The sequence below is a fragment of the Vitis vinifera genome, chromosome 19 (assembly GCF_030704535.1).
Source record: "Vitis vinifera cultivar Pinot Noir 40024 chromosome 19, ASM3070453v1".
Classification (NCBI taxonomy): domain Eukaryota; kingdom Viridiplantae; phylum Streptophyta; class Magnoliopsida; order Vitales; family Vitaceae; genus Vitis; species Vitis vinifera.
Window position 1 is genome coordinate 403477 of NC_081823.1, and position 20278 is coordinate 423754.

The window sequence follows — 20278 nt, forward strand, 5'->3', positions numbered from 1 at the left end:
CTGTCAAGTTGGTTAAAACTCATTGAATTAGTTGAATTGTAACAATAAAATAAAATAAAAAAATTGTATAAGATATATATATACACATATGATGCATTAATCTGATATAATAATTTAACACAAGATAATTAATTTAATTTTAATAGATAAAAAGTTACTCTGTTTATTTTTATATAAGATAAACTGTTTAAAGTATCATCCGAAATTCCGAGTGAGATATCATTTTTCTGAGGCTTTTACAATCTATACTTCGGAACCAAATTCAATATCGAATTCCAACCCTTTCCCTCACACATACGGAAGGTGGGTCCAGAGAAGGAAACCATCAAATACTAGTTTGGCTTTTTTTTATTTATTTATTTATTCTTTTTTTGGATTTTATTCATTCATTCCACCATATAGTCTCATCATGACAAGAAACTCACATACTTTCTTTCTCTTTTCCTCCACTCTTGTTGCCAGTGCCTCCCTTGGCTTCCTTGAGAATGAGTTCCAACAGCCTTTCATATGCTCCAATGGCTGATTCAAGTATATCAATGGCTCTACTCCTGTCCTTCACTGCCACCCCCAGCTTCTCTTTCATTTCTTCCATCTTCCTCACTGGCCTGCTAAGCTCCCTTGCTGCTAATCCTGACTTCTCCCTCCATTCTTCCATGTTTATTCCCAGATTGGAACTGCTCCCTCTACTATTAGCCACCCCCCTGGCCATCACCAGGTCGCTGATGCTCACCATCTCATTGCCCAGCACCGTCATCACCTGCCCTTTCTCCACCTCCCAGATCCAGACATTCCCGTCTTCCGATCCTGACACCAGGTTCCGCCCCTGATTCAGCATTGCCAATGATACTACTGGCCCACCATGCTTCTCACGCCATTTGATCACTTGCAGGTTTCGTTTGGTCAGTTGTCGGGTTGGGGACTTTGTTGCTCCAATGTAGATTGAGCCATCTGACCCTGCAGCGTAGAAATGGGACTCGGTTGGGTCGATTGCCAGGCCTGCCATGGGACACGGGAGAGCCACCGTGCGCAGCAGGAGCCCTTGGGGGAGGCTCCAGAACTTGCATGTGCCATCTGCAGAGCATGAGATCATAGTAGAGTTGCAGGGCCCAATTCTAATGGTGGTCACAGAAGAGGCATGCCCAACAAAGCAATGTGACGCAAAATTGCCTGGGTTTTTACCTGGTGAGGTCGCCACAAGCTGGAAGATTGGGGCTACTACAATGGAGCCATCGTCACTACCAGATATGAGGAGAGACCCATCATCGTTGATTTCAAGGCAGGAGACAGACTTGGAATGTGCAGGAAACGTTTGAATTGTCTTCCCTGAGGGCAGTGAGATGGAATAAATGTGGCCAGAAAGTCCCCCAGCAAAGAGGTATGCACCGTCAAGAGTGGCAGCAAGCGGAGCCACTGGTTCAGGGAGAGGGAGGTGGTTGAAGACCGCAGAAGACCACCAGTTATAGAGGTTGATTGAGCCTGCACCGGTGGCTGAGATATGGGAGGCCGCAATGAGGCCCTTTCCAGCAAGGGTGAGGCCTTTCGGGGGTGATCGGCTTCCAGTGAAGTGAGCTATGATGGCACCTGAGTAAGGATCATACGCAATAATGGGGCCATCAGGGGAGCTAGTCAGGACAATTTCCGGCAAAAAGGATGCCATTTTCAGGTAGTACAACAACTAACATGGAATAAAAGGAAGGGTCACGAGAAGATGATTTCGAGACCTTGAAAACAAGGTGCTTGCAGTCATCTAACTTGGCTGCTTATCCTTTATTACAAGCTGGTTGGTTATAAATTTGTTATGGTTTTATTTCCATAAAATATATGATACTAATTAATGATCTTGGTAGCCTTATCTTGGAGTTCTAAGAGACTCGAGTACCTGCCGATTTCACTGCCCTTTAGCTTCCTCAAGCAATGTTGCTCTTCCTTCTGCAAGTCTGCTGACCAATATCACTTCCATGAAAAACTCACCGGTCATCACAAACCCAGATCAGGGTTTACAAGCATGGTGTAAGTGAAAAAGTACTCCAGTCCAATGCCTTTGTTAGTTTCTGAGAAGAGTGACAGCAAAAAGTTTTCCTCAGAAAATGCTTCTATGAGTTGTAAACAACTTGCCATTTAAGAAGGAATGGGACAACTTTCTATACCTCTTGTAGATCACATGTCAAGTGTGGATACTCCCAGCTTGTTCAGATTCTTCTTCTGCATGAATCATGTGAACTAGGATTTGCGGTCTGAGCTCTGACAGGGCAGCAAGTAAAAAGCAGGAATCCCTGAGCTGAAGTCTGAGTTAATCACCTGGCTAAAGAGGTTCTATTACAATCACTCGCTAGGGTTTCGATCAAAACCGTTATCATATTCATCAGCCACCATATATTTAAGTGTTAAAAGACAAATTTGGCTGGACATACCTGGAATGGAAGGTCCCAAGTTCAAATCCTGGCCATAATCTGAGACGCAATTCTTAACACAATTTTTGAACCCTTGTTTTGATTCAAAACTATTACCATTCATATTCAAGACCTGGCAACCATACTACTTTTTTAAGAAATAATAAAGGAAGAAAGTCTACAATCAATCATAAAAAGGAAATCAAACTCAAGTCATTTCAAGTCCTGTGATCACAAGAACTTGAATGTGCCAAGGCTCGAATTTACCTACTATGGCTCTGTTTTGTTGCTGAGACACTAGTGGAGAAGAAAAAAAAGCAAACACTGGAAGTTACATGGAGGAGAATCATATCTTCATCATATGAAGTCAACAAGAAGAATGATATCTGTTTTAGATCCATCCCCAATGTGGAGCTACATTCATTTCTTTGGTGTATAATGTTCCAAGTACTGATTGAATTTGAAGGAAAGTACACAAAATTGATTACAAATATCCTAGAAGAAACCATATCTGGGTGAGATACTGAATTTACAAAACCCAGTTTCGATGCACAATTTTCTGAATCAAGAATGCTGCTAAGGCTTCCTCCCAATGGGTATGTTGATGACATTGCAGCATCATTGTTGAGTTGAAAAACAAAGTTGGCAGCAAGGAAGCTGGAGTGGTTAAAATCCGCGGAGTATTTTCTGTATCAAGATTGCTAAAATGCTGCCCATGGATATATTGATTACATTGACCACATCATTGTTGAGCTGCAAAACAGAGTAGGCAGTAAGAAAATCTGTGGGAGTGATTTAAAAATCGGGATTAGAGCAGATAAGAGAGAGCTGGCACAACGTGATCTGAGGTGCTAATATAGAACTGCAAAACATATGTATAGCAGCTCCAAAGTCCAAACCACTCAATGAATCTGGTAAACCATTCCATATACCATCACCAATTGTCACTCACTCATGACCCAGACAACTAGGACCGAACCAAATTCCTCCCAGCTCTACTACAAACTGATTAGAATAGATTCAATTTCTTTCATAATGAGGAATCCATCTTCATGGTAAGACATTTATCCTGAGTGCAGGTGAAGCAAACCCCAGTTGATATGAATTTGCACCTCTATCCTATACTACTTGAATACCAGAGAGCCTTAAACTTGGAATTCTGGTTCAGTGTCAGAGGGCACTACTTCTCAGCCACACCCAGGGAGGTGTTCAGAATATATACAATCATGTAGAGAAAGTGAAATTGCAAGGATGTACACAAATCCAGGTGTTATTGAAATGGTTGCTTACCCATCGAAATCCTTCCTTCCCCTGGAGTGCAGCACCGATAAAGCTCTCACCAAGGTTAGCAATCTGGGCAGCTACTACACATATTACTGCTTCCACTGCATCAATCTATTTCAAAAACAAAAAAATTAAATAAAAGTCTTAGTGTATTCCTAGAATATAAGGTTGAACTGTTGACAAAACGAAGGATGTAAAACCCACATTCAGCACATAACAAAATTTCTGTTTCTTTGCCAACTTATCAAGATATAAAGAATTTCAACTGAATTGTCTCTACTGCATTATGTGAAAAAAAAAATGAATTATGGATGGTGAATCAGTCATTAAAATGACAATGATGATGCTATTATCTGTAAAAACAGATCATGACCGACTGTGGGTCAACATTCATAATATACTAGAAAAGAATGGACATGTTCATATCCACAGCAGCTACCAAACTGGTATTATCAGGGATAACAAAGGACAACCTTAGCCACTTCATTGAGAAAAAAGAAAATTAGGTACAAAGTGTGATACTGCAATTACAAGGGCATTCCAGTTTCTTTTAGAAACTGAAAGACAAGTTGAAGTTTCTCCCATCTCAGCTGCTGCTAATAATTACCAATTCATGCTTATCAGGGTGACAAGCCAACCCAACAAGAAGAGACAAGAATGTGGAGCAAACTACATGCTATATGTCCTATAAGTATGTGTGTGTGTATAGAGAGAGAGAATAAGTAATACCTGACCCATGAGACAACCAACAAAAGCAAGAAGAATTGATGCTAAAAGTCCAGCAGAGGTTCCCTCAGCACTTACAGCCCCTTCTGTTCCTCTTGGAACTATCTTCAATGTTGTAACTAGGTACCTGCCCCCAAGCACCAGCTTCAAATATTCAGGTTTGGATTTTGCAATAAAAAATAAAGAGAGAACTTCTAATAAAAATAGGAATAGAAGCATAGTAATTAATGAGATCTTGTTTCTAAAATATGTAGGTTTTGTTTTGATTGAAGAGTATAAAAAACTAGGAGCATATCTATCCTATCAAGTTGAATATCTACAAACCAGACATGTTACATCATGCACAAGGATTAACAATCCTAAATTGCAAATTATGGATTTGTTAACTTAAAACAACTAATGTTTTTTCTACTTACGAAAACTAGAGGTGGCAGGCAATAGTGTCATCGTCCATCTATTTTTCATTCCACTTCATTGCTGCTATTTCATTGTTACTTAAAGGTCAAAATTTCTTGCCAGCACCAACAAAAGTAGGAATCCTATTTCTTTTATGCAGGAGCACTGACGCATAGAACATTTTTTTATTATCTTAGTTGTACAAACCAAAATCAACATAATGTCATGGTGGGGGGGAAAATGCTCCAATTATCATGGTTGTCAGAAGCACCAGTAGGCCGAAGGCCCACTTTCATACATCACATCCATGAGAAGCAGGAAACACGAGGCTTCTAAATTAGTCAAGAGAGCACAATAAGGAACAACACTCATTCATACTTCTTATGTTAATCAATACAATAACATTCAGTGGTTGTGTTTTAAGAATGCACAACTGGCATTATGATTGTCAAAATACTGAAATCTCATCTTTCTTTTATAGGAATGACAGTAAGTGTTAAGATTTGAAACAATTCCTAGGGTGTAACTCAGGAGCAGTGCCCTTTGGCAAAGAACCAGAAGTCGCTCAAGCCCATATCATTTGAGATTTGTTTTGCCAGCAGTTGGGATTAATGCCTCACTGTTGGGGTGGATTCCCCATTATTCAAAAGACAGAGAGAGAGGGAGAGAGACAGATTATTAAGCAAACAAACTAATTCAATAGTTCTTTTTGTTGATTGGCAAGAACAGTACAGGAGCATATTAGAAAACACCATCCTATCAAAAAAATATTAGAGAACACCAAAAAGGACATCACTTGAGACAATGAGATGTATCTGATCAACATCCAAAAGAAAGGAAGAGAAAAAGAATATGGAACATACTTAAAGGCATTAAGAGACACCAACCTAAGGTTTTTTTTTTTTTTTGATTAGTAAGAGACACCAACCTAAGTTAAACAAAAGAAGATCATCTCCAATATCATATTTGATTATTTTTCAAACTCATAGTGACAATCATAGTTTTTTCTTTTTAATTCCATTAATACCTTTTTTCCTTATCATATCCCATCCGGTTGTGGTAGAAACACCACGGACCAGTTGCATTTCTAGTTCAGCCTTCGGTCAGCATTTAAAACACTGGCTACAATGCAAAGTTATCATTCCAAAATTTGTAAAGCCAATTATAACACCATAGAAGGTAAGAAGCAAAGGGCAATTATAATGATTATCAGGGCATGTAGAGTGTTAAATGTTTGGAGCATCCATAATAATAATGATGTGAAAGTAAGAGGATAATAAGGATGAGGTCGAGAATGAGGAGATGATAGAATATCTTAAGATATGTGGTTCCCTGTTGAAACACATTGGAGCAAGGAGCAAAACCCCCAACTCTCCACCCCCAACCAAAAAATTACAAGGTTAGTTTTTGCTCTTTTTATTTTTACTTTTCTATTTAGTGATATTTTGAAAAAAGAAGAGAAGGTGATTTTCCCACACAAACAAAGCCAAATCCTACTTTCATAAATTTTGTGTGGCTATGCAATTGATATCAAACCAAATAAAAATAACTTTGAATTTTGGTAAGCAATCAGAAACTACATCAACAATATGATTTGCAGCAGGAAAAAATGAATTTAAAAGTTCTTCTATCTTAAAAACTTCCCATTCATTGATAACTAATCGTGAGAAACTAGTGGTAATGCTAAAAGGAGAGTGCCTAAACATCAACACAGCAGAAATGCATTACTTACGTTGTTTTCCCATATGCCTTGCCTATCTCACTTGAGACAGTATCACTCAGTTTAGTACAGAAACTGGCAACAAATCCAAGTTGCCAAAGCTGCAAAAATGCCTCTCCCCCTACCCCATATATGGAAAGAAAAGCACAAACACAACCAGCAGCACTAGAACCAATAACACTACCAGGCCCTCTTCTTCCTTTCCTCTTCTCAGCAACCCCTTGAGCCTCTTTCTGTGCCATTTTCACCTTTGTGGCTGCCGTCCCCTAACAGATACACCCAAATGATCGCATCAAGAACTAGACAAGAATCGGAAATGCAATCACTTACCAATAAATTCTCCAAATTAAATTTAAAAAACATAATGATCTGATGTCAACTTACAACAACTAGAATATGGAAATGCAGTTTCAGTGACCCTCTTCATTGAACCACCCAGTAGTACTTCCACTAAGAGGTACTCTCTAACCATGTCATGAAAAAATGATTGTGATCCAAAAACGGGTCCTACTTAGTAAATTACATGTAATAAAATCAGCCTGATTGGATTATTCCAGCCATTTGATTCAAAATAAGAGGAAGCCTCTGAGAATGTGACCCACATTCTTAAAACTCATCTAATCAAATTGAGCTTCCCTAAACTAGGCATATTGAGTTTGAGCTTTCCCATGGTGGGTGTCTATTCTTTTCATTCGATGCTAAAATAGCATAAGCTACCACCACTCCATGGAGAATGGTGGATAGCTCAGTGGAGAGCAGCCAGACCCAAAAACTGCAATCACTCATAAATGAACTCTCAGAAATGGACAACAATCAAAACACAAAACCCTAATCACACAACTAACAGATTGATTTTGACCTACAATGACACAATTCACCAACGCAATCACCAAGTCGCAACTTCAACAGAACAGACAATAAAACCGATAATGGAAATTTAAAAAAAATAAATAAAATTATACAACAAGGTAATTAATTTTAGCCTACGATATCATAATAAAAACTACAAAAACAAAAACCAGAATGAAAATTGGAAAAATAAATAAATAAATAAATAAAAATGTTAGCCATTATCTACTGGGTAAATTGAAACACTTCTCTCTAACTTTTGAAAATGAAAATCAAATCGCATTTGATTTTTTCTTTCAAGAAGAAAGAAAGGTACTTTCAAAGATCAACGAAGACCCTTAATTCCCAATTAAACCTTAAAAAAATGGCCCGATTTAAGCATAGAATACCAAACCCAGCTCAAAAAGATTAATTAACATAATAACATAAAATAATTATTTACATAAAAAAAAACTAAATGATTCGACTTACAATAACGAAGTATGTAGCCACGAGCAGAAACCCAGGTGATCCAAAGGCGCGCCATGTCAGCGTCCCGAGCAAGAAGGCGGCGGCGATGCCGGATAGCGAGAGGCCGGAGACGAGGATCGGAGCGCCGGCAATGAAGATGAGGAAGTTGTTGAGAAGAGCCGACTTCCACGTGGCGGGTGACGATTGGATGAGAGCGATGGCTTCCGAAACTGCCCCCCTAAATCCAGGGACAGGGTTAGGGAGAGCCTTGGCGGTGAGAGGCATTTTGGGGAATTGGGGGCTGATCCGGGGGTAGAGAAGTCTTTTGGTGGAAGAGGTGTGGTGGAACTGTTGGAGTGGGATCGGAGGAAATCTGAAAAGAGTCGTTGAGAGTGCCATTTTTCTCCGGGTTTGAGAAGCGTACTGGGTTTGAGTGTGGAGTAAGCAAGGAGTAGTATGTAATATTGATGGATTCTGTCCACTTTTTTGGTAAATTTGTAGTAGTGAAATATCTTTCTTAATTATCATCCCCGCATTTCGGCTCATGTGCTTCCACTTGATGGCAAGCTCGCCTTTTATTTTGGAAATGATTTATTTATTAAGAAAATGACTTGGAGTCGTCACTTATTTTTGTTTTATTTTTTTAAACGGGTAAACAAAATAAGAAAGAAAACCTGACTCCTTATTTTGAAAAATATGGTCTGTGAAAAACCGGATCAAGGTTCAGGTATCAGGTTACTTATCGGGAAGGTACGGTAAAGACCGTAGCACCCATATAAGTCCCTAAAAATTGGTCTCTACTAATAAAATGAAGCAATCATAGCAATTGATAAGAAAAACAATGGATACCTAGAACGCGATCATGCACATATGAGAGATAGAACATATATAGAGAATGAACATAGTGAGAGTGGGTGCATACCTGAGCAACGAGCCACTATGCACTATCAAGAGAAAAGGTTAGTGCACAATTAATGAACATAAAATATGGCTCACATGTCACTAAACAGAATACGTAATCACCAATGGCACACACGACACTTCATTCAAGGTCATTTTTTTTATTTCAAATAAAATTCTTTGATGTTGGGTCCCCCACCATAGCCTGTTTTATTTTGCATGAATCAATTCCAATAACTCAATTATTTGGAATTACGGGATTTAATTCTTGCTTATTTTCAAACTTATTTAAAAATCGTAGAAGTTATGAAAATTTCATGCCAAAAAGAAAAATGGCATCAAAATTTTGTTAAAAATGGGAAGATTTTTGGAACCTACACATTCCAAGGATGAAGGAAAATGTGGAATTGAGATTATTTAAAAAAAAACTAAAATCCAAAAGGTTATTTGAATAAAAGAAATTTGGAAAATTATTTGAAGAAAGAGAGCATGAAAATTATTTCAAAATAAAAGGTGATAAAATGGGAGATGGCATGTGCCCTAGGATAAAAAACTTGCATCTTTCTTCCACAACAACACTCACTTTGGATCACGCCTAAAAAGATCTACAAGCAATTCAGAAACAGCATAATTCTCACCAAAATGAAGGGCATCCAAGTTTGGGGGGTTGATATCAAAAGCATCTGCAAGAACTCGTCTACGTTCCTGTTTTTGCACATTCATCATCATAGGCAAGCTTCCTCTGTCCAATAGGAATTTTCTTGCCATTTGCATCCACAGGTTGAAGTGGTACTAGCAACTTTTGGATAATGGAGGCTTCAGAGACTGTATCACCATTAAACCCCACACTGCTGCCTCCAGCATCACAAGGAACAGTTGCACTTATTCGGCCACAAGAACAAGTGATTGTGACAGGGAAATCACATCTTGAATCAGGACAAAGAGATGAAGGGTGACAAGGGGCAATGCATGTATGCCTGCAATCTCTCCTCGAAGCACCACATGTCTGGCCACATGAAGACTTCAAACCAGAACCAGATGCATAGGAAGAATCACAAGAAGGGTGACAAGTTCTCCTACAAGCATGCATACCACATTGTTTGGTCTTGCTGCAAAGCTTGTTACATCTAATATCCATTGACCCACAAGGGATGTTCTTGAGAACCACATGTCCACCAATGCACTCCTTGGCTATAAGAATTGAATAAGGTGGGCAGTCTCCAAAGTGGCAGTTGTGAGAAGATAAATGACCACATGGCTGAGGAATTGAGCATGGGTGCTGACATGATGGAGTGGGGGTACCACAAGGCAATGGAGGAGCGATTGAAGTTCTCCCACATGCACATGTTAAATCAATAAAGATTGTTTCAAGGCAAGGAGGACAATGGCCACTATGACAAAGATTTTCACAAGAGTGTTGTCCACACCTTAGTTTCTTTCCACATGTCATTGAACATAAGTGCGGATCCCAATCACCAGAGAGAACGTTGCCAGAATTAGAGAGAGGACAACACCGTTCACTACAACAGTGCCTTCCACAGTTCTTCTTCCGCCCACAAGGTTTCTCACAGGTAAATTTCTCCTCCGCTATGGTTTTGTAGCATTCTACAGTTTGAGATGTTGATCCACAATGACATTTTTAATTGACAAGCACCAAACATGTGTGCACAATCCCTAGCATGGCATGTGTCCTTATAGAAGTGCATTCCACAAGGGAGAGGCTTGCCACAGATCTGAAGACGGGTTAGAATTGGGTCTGAACAGCTACACCATTCCTCCTGCAATGATGTTTTACCGCAATAGCATGTCCTAATCCTGCTTGGCATTAAGTTGCAATCCCGACATGGTCTTAGATGACAAATTTCATCACAATCATGATTTCCACAGAAAAGCTTCTTTTCACAGATCGAACGACATGAGAAAACACCATCCTTTGCTTTTAGTTCTCCCTTCACAACCATGGACCCACAAAGAACAACCTCCACCGTGTTCTTGCAAAAGCAAAAGGCATTGACTAGAACCTGACAAGGGTCACAAGCACCAACATAGCACATGCGCTCACAACGGTGACGCCCACATTCGAGGAGTTTATCACAACGCTGACCACAAGTGAGAACAGATTTTTGATCAGAGCATCATGTTGTAATTATTTTCTTCCGACAAGGGCACAACTGAGGCGGTGCAAAAGCCTTACACGGAGGGCATGGACCTGGGTGGCGTTGCAAGACAGACATGAGGGCAAAAATCCTCATTACTCTCACTAGAACCCATAATCTCTCGATTGAGTGGCTTCCCACAAGGCTCTCCATGCCCATGACTTTGCTTTAGAAACCCTACAGCTTCAATAGAAGATTAACCTAAAGACGTTGATCCCATGCCGTCACCTCCATCATATTCCATAGAGTTTTCAAAAACCAAACAAGACTCATCTATAATGGAGGACAACCATGCAGCGTCAGCAAAACAACCAAGGCAATTGCACCTAAAACCAAATTCTTGGAACAAGAGGATTTGACAAGCATCATGATCCATACTCGTGTCGATATAACAGATTTAGAGTTCTTCACCCGCTCCAATTTCACGGTGAGCTTTCAGTCTTGCATTCATATTATCTACCCATACAATATGCCCGTTCGGATCTATGAGATATGGGTTTAGTTCAGTACATTAATATACCATTGCTCGGTCAGAAATGCCCATGCATTCATTTCTGTTAGTATTCTTTCAAGCAAACCCTTGAACTCGGATTGAACCCATGTTAAGCAATGGTCGGGATTTTGTGGGAAAGAATGCACCATGCACATGGAGCTTGTGTCTCAGGTGGGTTTTTGGAAAATGGAAATGCATGGGAGATATGGGGGACGACCATAAGTGCATGCATGATGGGGATGGATGTGAGAGGTGGTGAAATGAAGATAACCATGTGCATGGAATGGGTATAAAGCGTAGTCACAGGTAGTGAGAGAAATGGATTGATGGGTATCGGAGAGGTGATAAGAGTGGGTTACAGAGTATTAGAATACGAAGATGTGGGTATGGAGGTGATGGACATTGGTGAGTACGAAGATTAGTGTTACAATTATATGGCTACTCCAAACTATGGTAATCACCCTAGATGGGGGGTAAATAGGGTGATGATATCTTTTTCACAAATTTAAACTATGCAAAAATAAGAGACAATTATATGCAAGTATATAAACAAAATAAAGACAATTGCATATAATTTAAAAGAGTTAGGGACGAGAGAGTGCAAACACGAGAGTTTATAGTGGTTCAACACTTCCTTGCCTACGTCCACTCTCATCAACCTCCTAACTGAGTGAGGGTTCCACTATCTTGAAGCTTCAACCAAGTTTCCAATCTCTTTACAATTGGATTATGGTTCCAATTCACCTTCTTGGACTTTTGGCTCCAAGCACCCTTTACACTTCTCAAGAGTTATCTCACTATTGAACAACCTCTCAAGTGATACCCCTCACTTGAGAAAATTCCTCTCAAAGATATACAAATAATGATCTCTCAAAATCCTAGTAATAGAACTTTAGGCTCAAAGATACAAGAAAAACTAGGATTGAATGGTGCATTAAAGATATGCAAGTTATGAAATAATGGTGCACTAAAAAACACTTAAAGATATGCAAGTTATGAAACAATGGTGCACTCAAAAAACACTCTTTCAAGGCTCAAATATATTCAAGAATGATTTGGGAAGGTTAAGCTCTTGAAACAATGAAGATTGAAGCCTTTTTATAGAAGAAAAAAACCAAACTAGCCGTTGGGGGTTCGACCGGTTGACTAGCCGTTAGGGAAAGTGACCGTTGGGCCTCAACCGGACCTCAACTGGTTGAGGTTCAACCTTGACCGGGAAGAGAAGGCCACTGGGAGAGAGAGAAACTTTTTGGCCTCCCTCAACCGGTCTTCGATCGGACGAGCACAACCAATCGACCGGTTGAACCGGTTGAGCCATTTTTTTGGCTCAACACTCAACCTTTTTCAACTTAAAACCTTTTAACACAAGTTTGAAAATAATTTAACACAAGGTTTTAGTTGAAAACATGAAATCATTCAATTCTTAAGATATTTAAAACAATATTACTCTTGGATGATTTTGGTGCATAAATAAAGAATGAAATGCATGAAAGTCCTAGTGCACCAACAACCTTACAAAGAGATCTTAAGAAACTTTGGTCTTGAAAAACTCTTCTATTTGAGGTGGTCTTCTTCTTCATGATTTTTCCTTGGCTTGATTTGTCTTTGGATTGCCACTTTGAAAGTCATCTTGCCTAATCACACTTGAAATATGATCATTAGTTCTAAACCTTGTTTTGTTATCATCAAAATCAAGATTAACCAAACCTTGGTTTCACAATTAGAAATGATGAATATGGGCTGTTGACAAATGGGTATGAAGGATATAAACATGGAGTTATTGGAATAGGTCGTGAGAGGGGTTGGTGGAAAATGGGTTTAATGGAGGCTTTAGGAGGAATACTAAGGGGTTATGTGTATGAACTACATACACGTGAGATGGAAAAAGAAATGTGTGGGGAATGGGTATAGTGGACATCTAAGGCATAGTGACATGGGTATGGTGACAGAGGGTGATAAATGGGGGGATTTTTTATGGAGGGTTTCTTGTGGCCATGCATGCATGCACCACATGCACATGGGGAATACTCTGCGTACATGGCAAATTTTTGTTGGACTTGCATTCACAAAGATACTTCTAATGCTCAAACCACACAAAAGTAGACGACCTACAACAACAAACTTTAGCAGAAAGACACAAGTATTGCTAGCATAAAATGTATGTAGGATCCCCTTCAGTACCCACAAATTTAGGACACTTCTTTGGTGACACAGGAAATGACTTGATGATGCCATTCTCCCATAATTCTTATCTATAATATTTCTCCTTGGCATATATTCTATGCAATCCCTTCTTCAAATAAGGTAATGCTTTGCTATCACAATCATCAACCTCGACTACCACACAGAGCAGCTCTTCATGAGAGCAGCTTTCTGATATAGTTGATATAGCTTTGCTCCAAATCTCCCATGAAGAAATCGGTCACCAGGAGCAAGATTGTCAGCCTTGGCATGATTTAAGCCAAAATTGAAACTGCCATGATGAGATCTGGGAAAGATAATGACAAAGTTTCCGTGCAAAGAGTCTGTCATTTACTTTATAGAGTCCTTCTGTTGTGAGTCTATCTCATTCTCACCAATGTTTGCCACAATCCCAAGCAAAGACTTCTTGAATCCCAAAAGTTGTTGATACCTCATGCAAACACTTTCAGATTCAGATTCCATAGTTTCCAATCTCCTTTTCATATCATCATCATTCTCCATCAACCAACCTCCCCAGATTCCCAGTCTTAAAGCTTGATAGTCTCTTTCATGAGAAAACAGAGGAGCAAGGGAATAGAAATGGGAACAGAGCAGGGAACATTTTAACGAATATGCTAAACCTATTTCATTATTTTATCCATGAATTTAACAATCAGTGGGTTAAGATGGAAGATGTTTGCTGGGGTAAGACATTAAAATGCAGCAAGCTCTTCAAATATTAAACTAATAAACATCAAAGCACAACAGCCCAACAAACAGAGTAGAAATCACAGAGAATGAGACATAAGAGATATGAAGAATGAAAGTACACGGGAAAACCATAATAACCATACTTGAAAGTCTCTTCCTCAACTAGGTGTCTTGGGTTGCAACTCACTGCTCCGTCTCCGGTAAGCGCTCAGCTCAGAATCCCTCTTGAAATGCTTCTCAAGTAATCTTGTCTTTCTCTGGTTCTTCCTCTTGTTTCCCCCCCCCCCCCCCCCCCCCCCAGAAAAACCCATTTTCTTTATCAAGCTACCTAAAAATAACCCCATGCCCAGTGTCTTACTCTTCAAGCTAAGGAAACCCCCATTCCTGAATATTCCTGTAAAACCACCCTGCTAAACCCTCCTCAGTAGCTTGCTCTCCAAGTTAACTTCCTCTAAAATATCTCTCCCCAAAAACCCCTCAACAAAAGCACCACCACCTCCTGCTAGAATACGCTCATTTCCTTTCTTGCACCAATGACCTGGCTGCAAAAAGAACCCCTCTCTCTGAATATTCCTCCAGGTGTCTCACTCCTATTGCGGCCTTGGAACCACTAACATGATTCTCTGATAGCCCATTAGGTTGCAACACATGGCTCTCAGAGAACCCTCCATCTGGCAAGAAATAACCTACAGAAAAATGAGATAAAATGAACCCCCAAAATGGGGGTCTACACCATGCTTCCATAAAATAATGGAAAATGGATTCCCTAAAATCATATGTTTTTGTACATGGTAGAACCCAAGCACCTCATTTAAAAAATATAAATACATTTAGGTTATGTTTGGTTCCCAAAAAGTACAAAGGAAAGAAAAAAAATACTAAGGAAAATGATTTTCTCATGTTTGGTTGTCCTATAAAATATTCAAGAGAAAATTAAATATAATTAAAATTAGTTAGAAACTTATGTATTTTAAAATTATTTAATCTTTATATTGATGAGTTAAAATAAATAAAATAAGTTTGAAGTAGAAAATAAAAATAATTTATCATCTTTAACTTTATTTTTTATTTTTCTTCACTTTTTTTTTTTTTTACTTTTCCTCTCTATTTTCTTTCCTTAGAATTTTCCCTCAAATTTTTCGAGAACCAAACATAGCCTAATTTTAGTTGAATAATTCCTTCATTGAACCTAATTTGGGTGTAAACTTTATATATAAGGATGACACCAGGGTGAGTTTTTTCAAGTAATCATCCCCATTCTCGTCTCTAATAGAACAAGTTTAAAATTTAAATAAACAAATCAGTGGTAAGTTTGATATTTTTTAAAAATCTAAGACAGGTTTGGAGTGGATTCGAAAATTGTCTTATCATGCCTTGTCTCGATTATGTATAAAATTATTTTTTAAATTTAATTTAATTTTATTTCTTATTTATATATATAATGATAATCATAATAAATAATAACAATAATAATACTTTTAATAAAATAAGTTATAAGAAATTATAATATTTTAACTATTTATAAAATAAAATTAATTTTTTTAATGATTTTTTTTAAAAAAAAATTCAAAAAACATTTAAGCTGGTCAAAGCAGGTGCAAGTATGAAAAATAACATACCTACCTCGCATCACCTCATTTAATTTTTTAATGGAACAATGATGAAAATATGATTAAAGGATAAAATATTGAATAGTTGGTACACATGTTGTGACATAATTGGTGGACACAATGTGACATAGGGTCGTAAGTTTCAAATTACTCATAGTGGTCATTACACATTATCATTAAATTATATGATCAACATTTTTAAGGGTTATTGAATCATTCCTCATTCGAGCTAATTTAGAAGTCATCCTCCATAAAGATAATATCATACTGTAGACCCCCGTTTGGGATTCATTATACCTCATTTTTCCTACAGCTCATCTTTGTAGGGGGAAGGCTCTCAAGGTGCCACATGCTGTCTCCTGATTGACTGGTAAGGAATCACAATAGTGCTTTTGAAGAAGCAACCAAAAGGCGACACCTGGCAAAGAATCTGCTGGAACGTATTCTTTCTGTTATGGAGAGGGCCAGTTGCCAGAAGTGGGGGACCTATTTTCTTCAAGCTAGCTACATGAAACACGTGCCAGAGTAGCTGACCGTGGCCATGGAGTTAGTTGGGATGGTGACCAGCTGAGTAAGGAATAGGAGAGTAGTTGGGAAAGAAAAGAAAGAGAGAAAGAAAAAGAAATGGGGGAGAACGAGAGGAGGGGAGGGGAGTTCGAAGAGTAGCCTTTGGAAAAGAGGTCCTGATCTGGGCATCTTCTAGGAGGGGTCATAAAAACAGGGCTCGAAGTCAGGTGAGCTTCCATCTGCGAGGAAGCTTTTCAGGTATGGACCCTGTTCATTATCTTCTCTATTTTGTTTTTGGATATCGATAAGATTCTATTTTGGTGTTTGGATGCGAGCATTGGAGATTTTATTATGTTCTTATGGAATCTGAGTTCGTTTGCCTCCATGTTGTGCTTGATTTCTAACTTGGCTTTCAACTTGTTTACACCGACTATTTTAAACTGCTCTCCTCTGTTTCTCGATTGTTTGCGGGTTATCCTCGATGCCTGGAGTATACTTACTCATTCTCTCTGTTCTGGAAAATTTTGAGAGAAGATTCATCACATGCTTTTGATTTGTGGGGTCGTGCCTGCATTTTTTATTTATTTATTTATTTATCATTCCACCCGGGGAAGAATTCTGTCCGTCGACATCCCACCTTCTCCGGATGTCTCACATCCGGAATTCTGTCCGACCGACGTTCCACCTTCTCTGGATATCTCACATCCGACGTCTGACGCCGGATGGGAGAGGAGGACAATCCAGATTCCCTGGACAGCTTGGCTCGTCAGACGCTCGCGATTCGTTGAATCCATTTCCGCCCGCAATCTTCTGCTCCTCTTGATTTTAATAGGCATGAATGTTATTTTTTTCATAATTCCGGAATAATGGAATTTGTGATATTAATTCATGTAATATAAATCGGGCTTTGGTGGGGGCCCAACATATGTGATTTCCTTATGATTGATTGATTGTTTGTTTGATTTAATTGTCATGCATGATTGATTTATCTTGCTCTATGACATGCTGAAAATTATTCCTTAATTGTGCTCTAACCTTACTTCTCGATAGCGCTTCATGGATCACTGCCCAGGTACGCATCCACATCCGCTCTGGTCATTTTCGGTATGCATGTTTAGATTCTCATGTGTGCATGATCACTCCGAGTATTCATTGATTCCCTCATCAATTGCCATGATTGCTTCATTTTATTAGTAGAGATCCGACTTTAGGGACTTAGAGGGGTGTTACGGTCTCTACCGTACCTTCCCGATAAGTAACCTGACCCCCGAACCCGATCCAGGTTTTCGTAGACCACCTTTTCCAAATAAGGAGTCACACTTAGGGTTTTTCTTTCTTATTTTTTTACCCTTTTAAAAGTAAAACAAAAATAAAGATCATTTTTCAAATTAAAATCGAGCTCGCCATCGAGTGGGAAACTCATGAGCCGAAATACGGGGTCCACAAAATGGCGACTCCACTGGGGATCACTAGAGGGTCAAACTTGAACATAAATTGAGGCAAATGTGGCGTTTGATTGGTCTATCAGTGGGTATCCACCTCTCTTTATGCGTGTGTTTATTTGACTATTGATTGCACATTGAGGGCTCTTGATATCATTATCCTTGATGCATGCTTGGTTATTGTATTCGTTTGAGGCATTGACATGTTGATTATATTGATTGATCCTTTCGCTTATGCTGATATATTGACTTCCCTTGTTGTATGATTACTCTGCTCACCCTGACATGTACATTCTTTTTGTTGTTTATCTCGTTCATCTTGACATGTTTGATTCTTAGTTGTATATTATCATAATTGTTGTTGAGCATGCTATCATTGCCAGATATTCTTCTCGATTAGCTTTTGTGTAGATTTGGATGATATATACCTGTTTTGCATGACTGTCTATTGCATGACTCTTCTCATTCCGTGTGATTGCATGAGTTGCTTGTCTATGTGGGACACACACTTATCCCTTTATTTCCGAGTCACTAGTCTCGGTCGACATTGTTTTCCTTGGTCTCGTATTTGATATGAGACTTGCTGCTTTGTTTGCTCTTCGACCGAGCTAGTGATTAGGAATAGGGTCTAACGATGGGCTATATCTATGTTTGAGAGCATTCTGGAGGTGGTCGACATATTGATGCTGATTGGAGTCCGAACTTTGAAGACTTGTATAGCCCAAAGCTAGATTTCAAGATATTTGTGTAATCAGTGTGTTTTCTTTTAGTTTCATAGGGTTTTTGGATGCACCCACACCACTCACTGTGCACCTTAGATCGTTGATGAGTGATCAGAGTTGTGAGATACTGATTGGAGCCAAAATATGTGCTCTAATGGTACATATTCGATATGATTTGTACACCAAAAGACATCCAAATCACCCAACTTGACCTAAATCAATGCTAAGGCCCTAGCCATGAGTTTAATCTATACTTTGGAGATTTATCTCAGGTTCAAGGGAAGAAAATTGTGCAAATTGAATGACTTTAGATTTTGAAAGATCAAGAAAGGGCTAAATGAGGAAATAAGTGAGTCAAGATTCATCAAATGCAAGGAAAGGCAAAACAAGGATATCATGAGGTTGGAGGATGATAAATGACCATTATGGAGTAAGAAAGAAGGCAAGAAAGAATGGGAAATGAGGCATGAAGCAAGATTTAGTTGCATGGAAATTTAGAACTCAAAAATCTGATGGCATTATATACTTTGACTTTGAGGACAAATTTGGAGCACTTTGTGGAGTCCATTATATACATACTATATATCGTTTCGAAGCTCGAGAAGTCAGGAGTCCAACACTTCAAACAGTTTACAAATTGGAGCTGAAATGAAGAAGTTATGGCCATTTGAAGACAACTGCACCAAGTTGGAGGGTCATTTCGAAATGATTTCGAAATTCAACTTATGATTTCGAAATTCAACTTATGAATTCGAAATCCACTTCGAAATGACACCAATTCCGAATTCACCCACTGCCACTTTGATGTTCCGCCTCCTCTACCTCGGGAATTGCATCTAAAGCACTCCATCCGCCCTAGGTGGACCCCACACGACTAGAAATCACCATTTTATTATTTTTTAATCATTTTTAGGAAATTATTTTTGTAATAAGTGGCCAATGAGAGTGTGCCACATGTTAGGTAAGTGAGGATATTATATAAACTCTCTCAATTCTAGGTTTTAGGGATCTTGGATCTTGGATTTTTTTCTGGAGTTTTTGACATTGAAGGAGGAAGAAGACGAGAACTTTGGTTTGTTTTCTTTTTCTTCTTTATTGAATACATTGTTTTTAGTTTATTTTGATTCAAATTATGGATTTCTACCCTACTATGGATTGTGAATGTGACATCACCCCCATGAGAGGCTAAGAGCCAACTTGGGGCTTGAAGCATGAAAACCTAAGGGCTAGGAAACCTATAGGGACAATGGGTAAATTACTATAACAATGAGATTAATTATTGGTTGGGTGACAATTTATTATATTTTTTATCCTATCCTTGTGAGTTCGTTTAGGGAATGATACGATAGGTTATTACTTGATACTAGTAATTCTTGGTAATTCTTGATCATTAGTTATCCTCGTTTTCCCTATCGTTATTTGCCCCTAAACAAAGCTATAAGGAGTAGGAAGGGTTAAAAAGCCAAATCTTAAATTGATAATCAATCTCATTCATTTGATGGTTTTAGGAATCTGTTTGAAAAAGGAAAAATTAGGTTTTGGATGCAATTTTGAGTTATAGAACCCAACTTGATCTCGAGTGGCCAAGGATCCCAAAACCCTAAGATCATATTACTTAAAATACCCTTGTTTTCTATAATTTCTATACCCTAGGTTGGATTATGGAAAACCCCAAACTTGAATCAATTGAATTTAAAATCAATATTCATTTTCTCTTATTAATCCAATTTCTTTTACTTAG

At 38.6% G+C, this 20278-nt stretch overlaps 3 protein-coding genes across 3 annotated transcripts; all 3 read right to left on the reverse strand.

The window, feature by feature from the left end:
- Positions 1 to 179: 179 nt before the first annotated feature.
- LOC100265919 (protein ROOT INITIATION DEFECTIVE 3) lies at positions 180 to 1873 on the reverse strand. The gene is made up of 2 exons (XM_019217454.2): positions 1180 to 1873; positions 180 to 1071 (listed from the first exon to the last, which is right to left on the reverse strand). Exons 1-2 carry the CDS (start codon positions 1655 to 1657, stop codon positions 422 to 424), a joined length of 1128 nt encoding a protein of 375 aa, XP_019072999.1. The 5' UTR covers positions 1658 to 1873; the 3' UTR covers positions 180 to 421.
- An 853-nt stretch (positions 1874 to 2726) lies between these two features.
- LOC100243596 (protein VTE6, chloroplastic) lies at positions 2727 to 8279 on the reverse strand. Its single transcript, XM_002283621.5, has 5 exons — positions 7837 to 8279; positions 6529 to 6782; positions 4404 to 4527; positions 3681 to 3785; positions 2727 to 3143 (listed from the first exon to the last, which is right to left on the reverse strand). Exons 1-5 carry the CDS (start codon positions 8212 to 8214, stop codon positions 3057 to 3059), a joined length of 948 nt encoding a protein of 315 aa, XP_002283657.2. The 5' UTR covers positions 8215 to 8279; the 3' UTR covers positions 2727 to 3056.
- Positions 8280 to 9122: 843 nt separating this feature from the next.
- Positions 9123 to 14028, reverse strand: LOC100248735 (NF-X1-type zinc finger protein NFXL1-like). The gene is made up of 4 exons (XM_019217088.2): positions 13901 to 14028; positions 13706 to 13837; positions 10737 to 10814; positions 9123 to 10046 (listed from the first exon to the last, which is right to left on the reverse strand). Exons 1-4 carry the CDS (start codon positions 14026 to 14028, stop codon positions 9413 to 9415), a joined length of 972 nt encoding a protein of 323 aa, XP_019072633.2. The 3' UTR covers positions 9123 to 9412.
- Between the last annotated feature and the right edge of the window lie 6250 nt (positions 14029 to 20278).

Bases quoted from the DNA above. Each gene is read 5' to 3' on its own strand.
- LOC100243596 (XM_002283621.5), bottom strand. From the start codon at position 8,214: ATGGCACTCTCAACGACTCTTTTCAGATTTCCTCCGATCCCACTCCAA. The intron at 6,783-7,836 runs GTAAGTCGAATC...TGTATCTGTTAG, and splicing joins TGGCTACATACTTCGTTATT to GGGACGGCAGCCACAAAGGT. The intron at 3,144-3,680 runs GTAAGCAACCAT...TCTGTTTTGCAG, and splicing joins GGAAGGAAGGATTTCGATGG to CTCAACAATGATGTGGTCAA.
- LOC100248735 (XM_019217088.2), bottom strand. From the start codon at position 14,028: ATGGAATCTGAATCTGAAAGTGTTTGCATGAGGTATCAACAACTTTTG. The intron at 13,838-13,900 runs GTAAATGACAGA...TCATCATGGCAG, and splicing joins CAACAGAAGGACTCTATAAA to TTTCAATTTTGGCTTAAATC. The intron at 10,047-10,736 runs GTTCTAGTCAAT...TGCATGTGGGAG, and splicing joins GTGCTTGTGACCCTTGTCAG to AACTTCAATCGCTCCTCCAT.
- LOC100265919 (XM_019217454.2), bottom strand. From the start codon at position 1,657: ATGGCATCCTTTTTGCCGGAAATTGTCCTGACTAGCTCCCCTGATGGC. The intron at 1,072-1,179 runs GTAAAAACCCAG...CATGCTCTGCAG, and splicing joins GCTTGTGGCGACCTCACCAG to ATGGCACATGCAAGTTCTGG.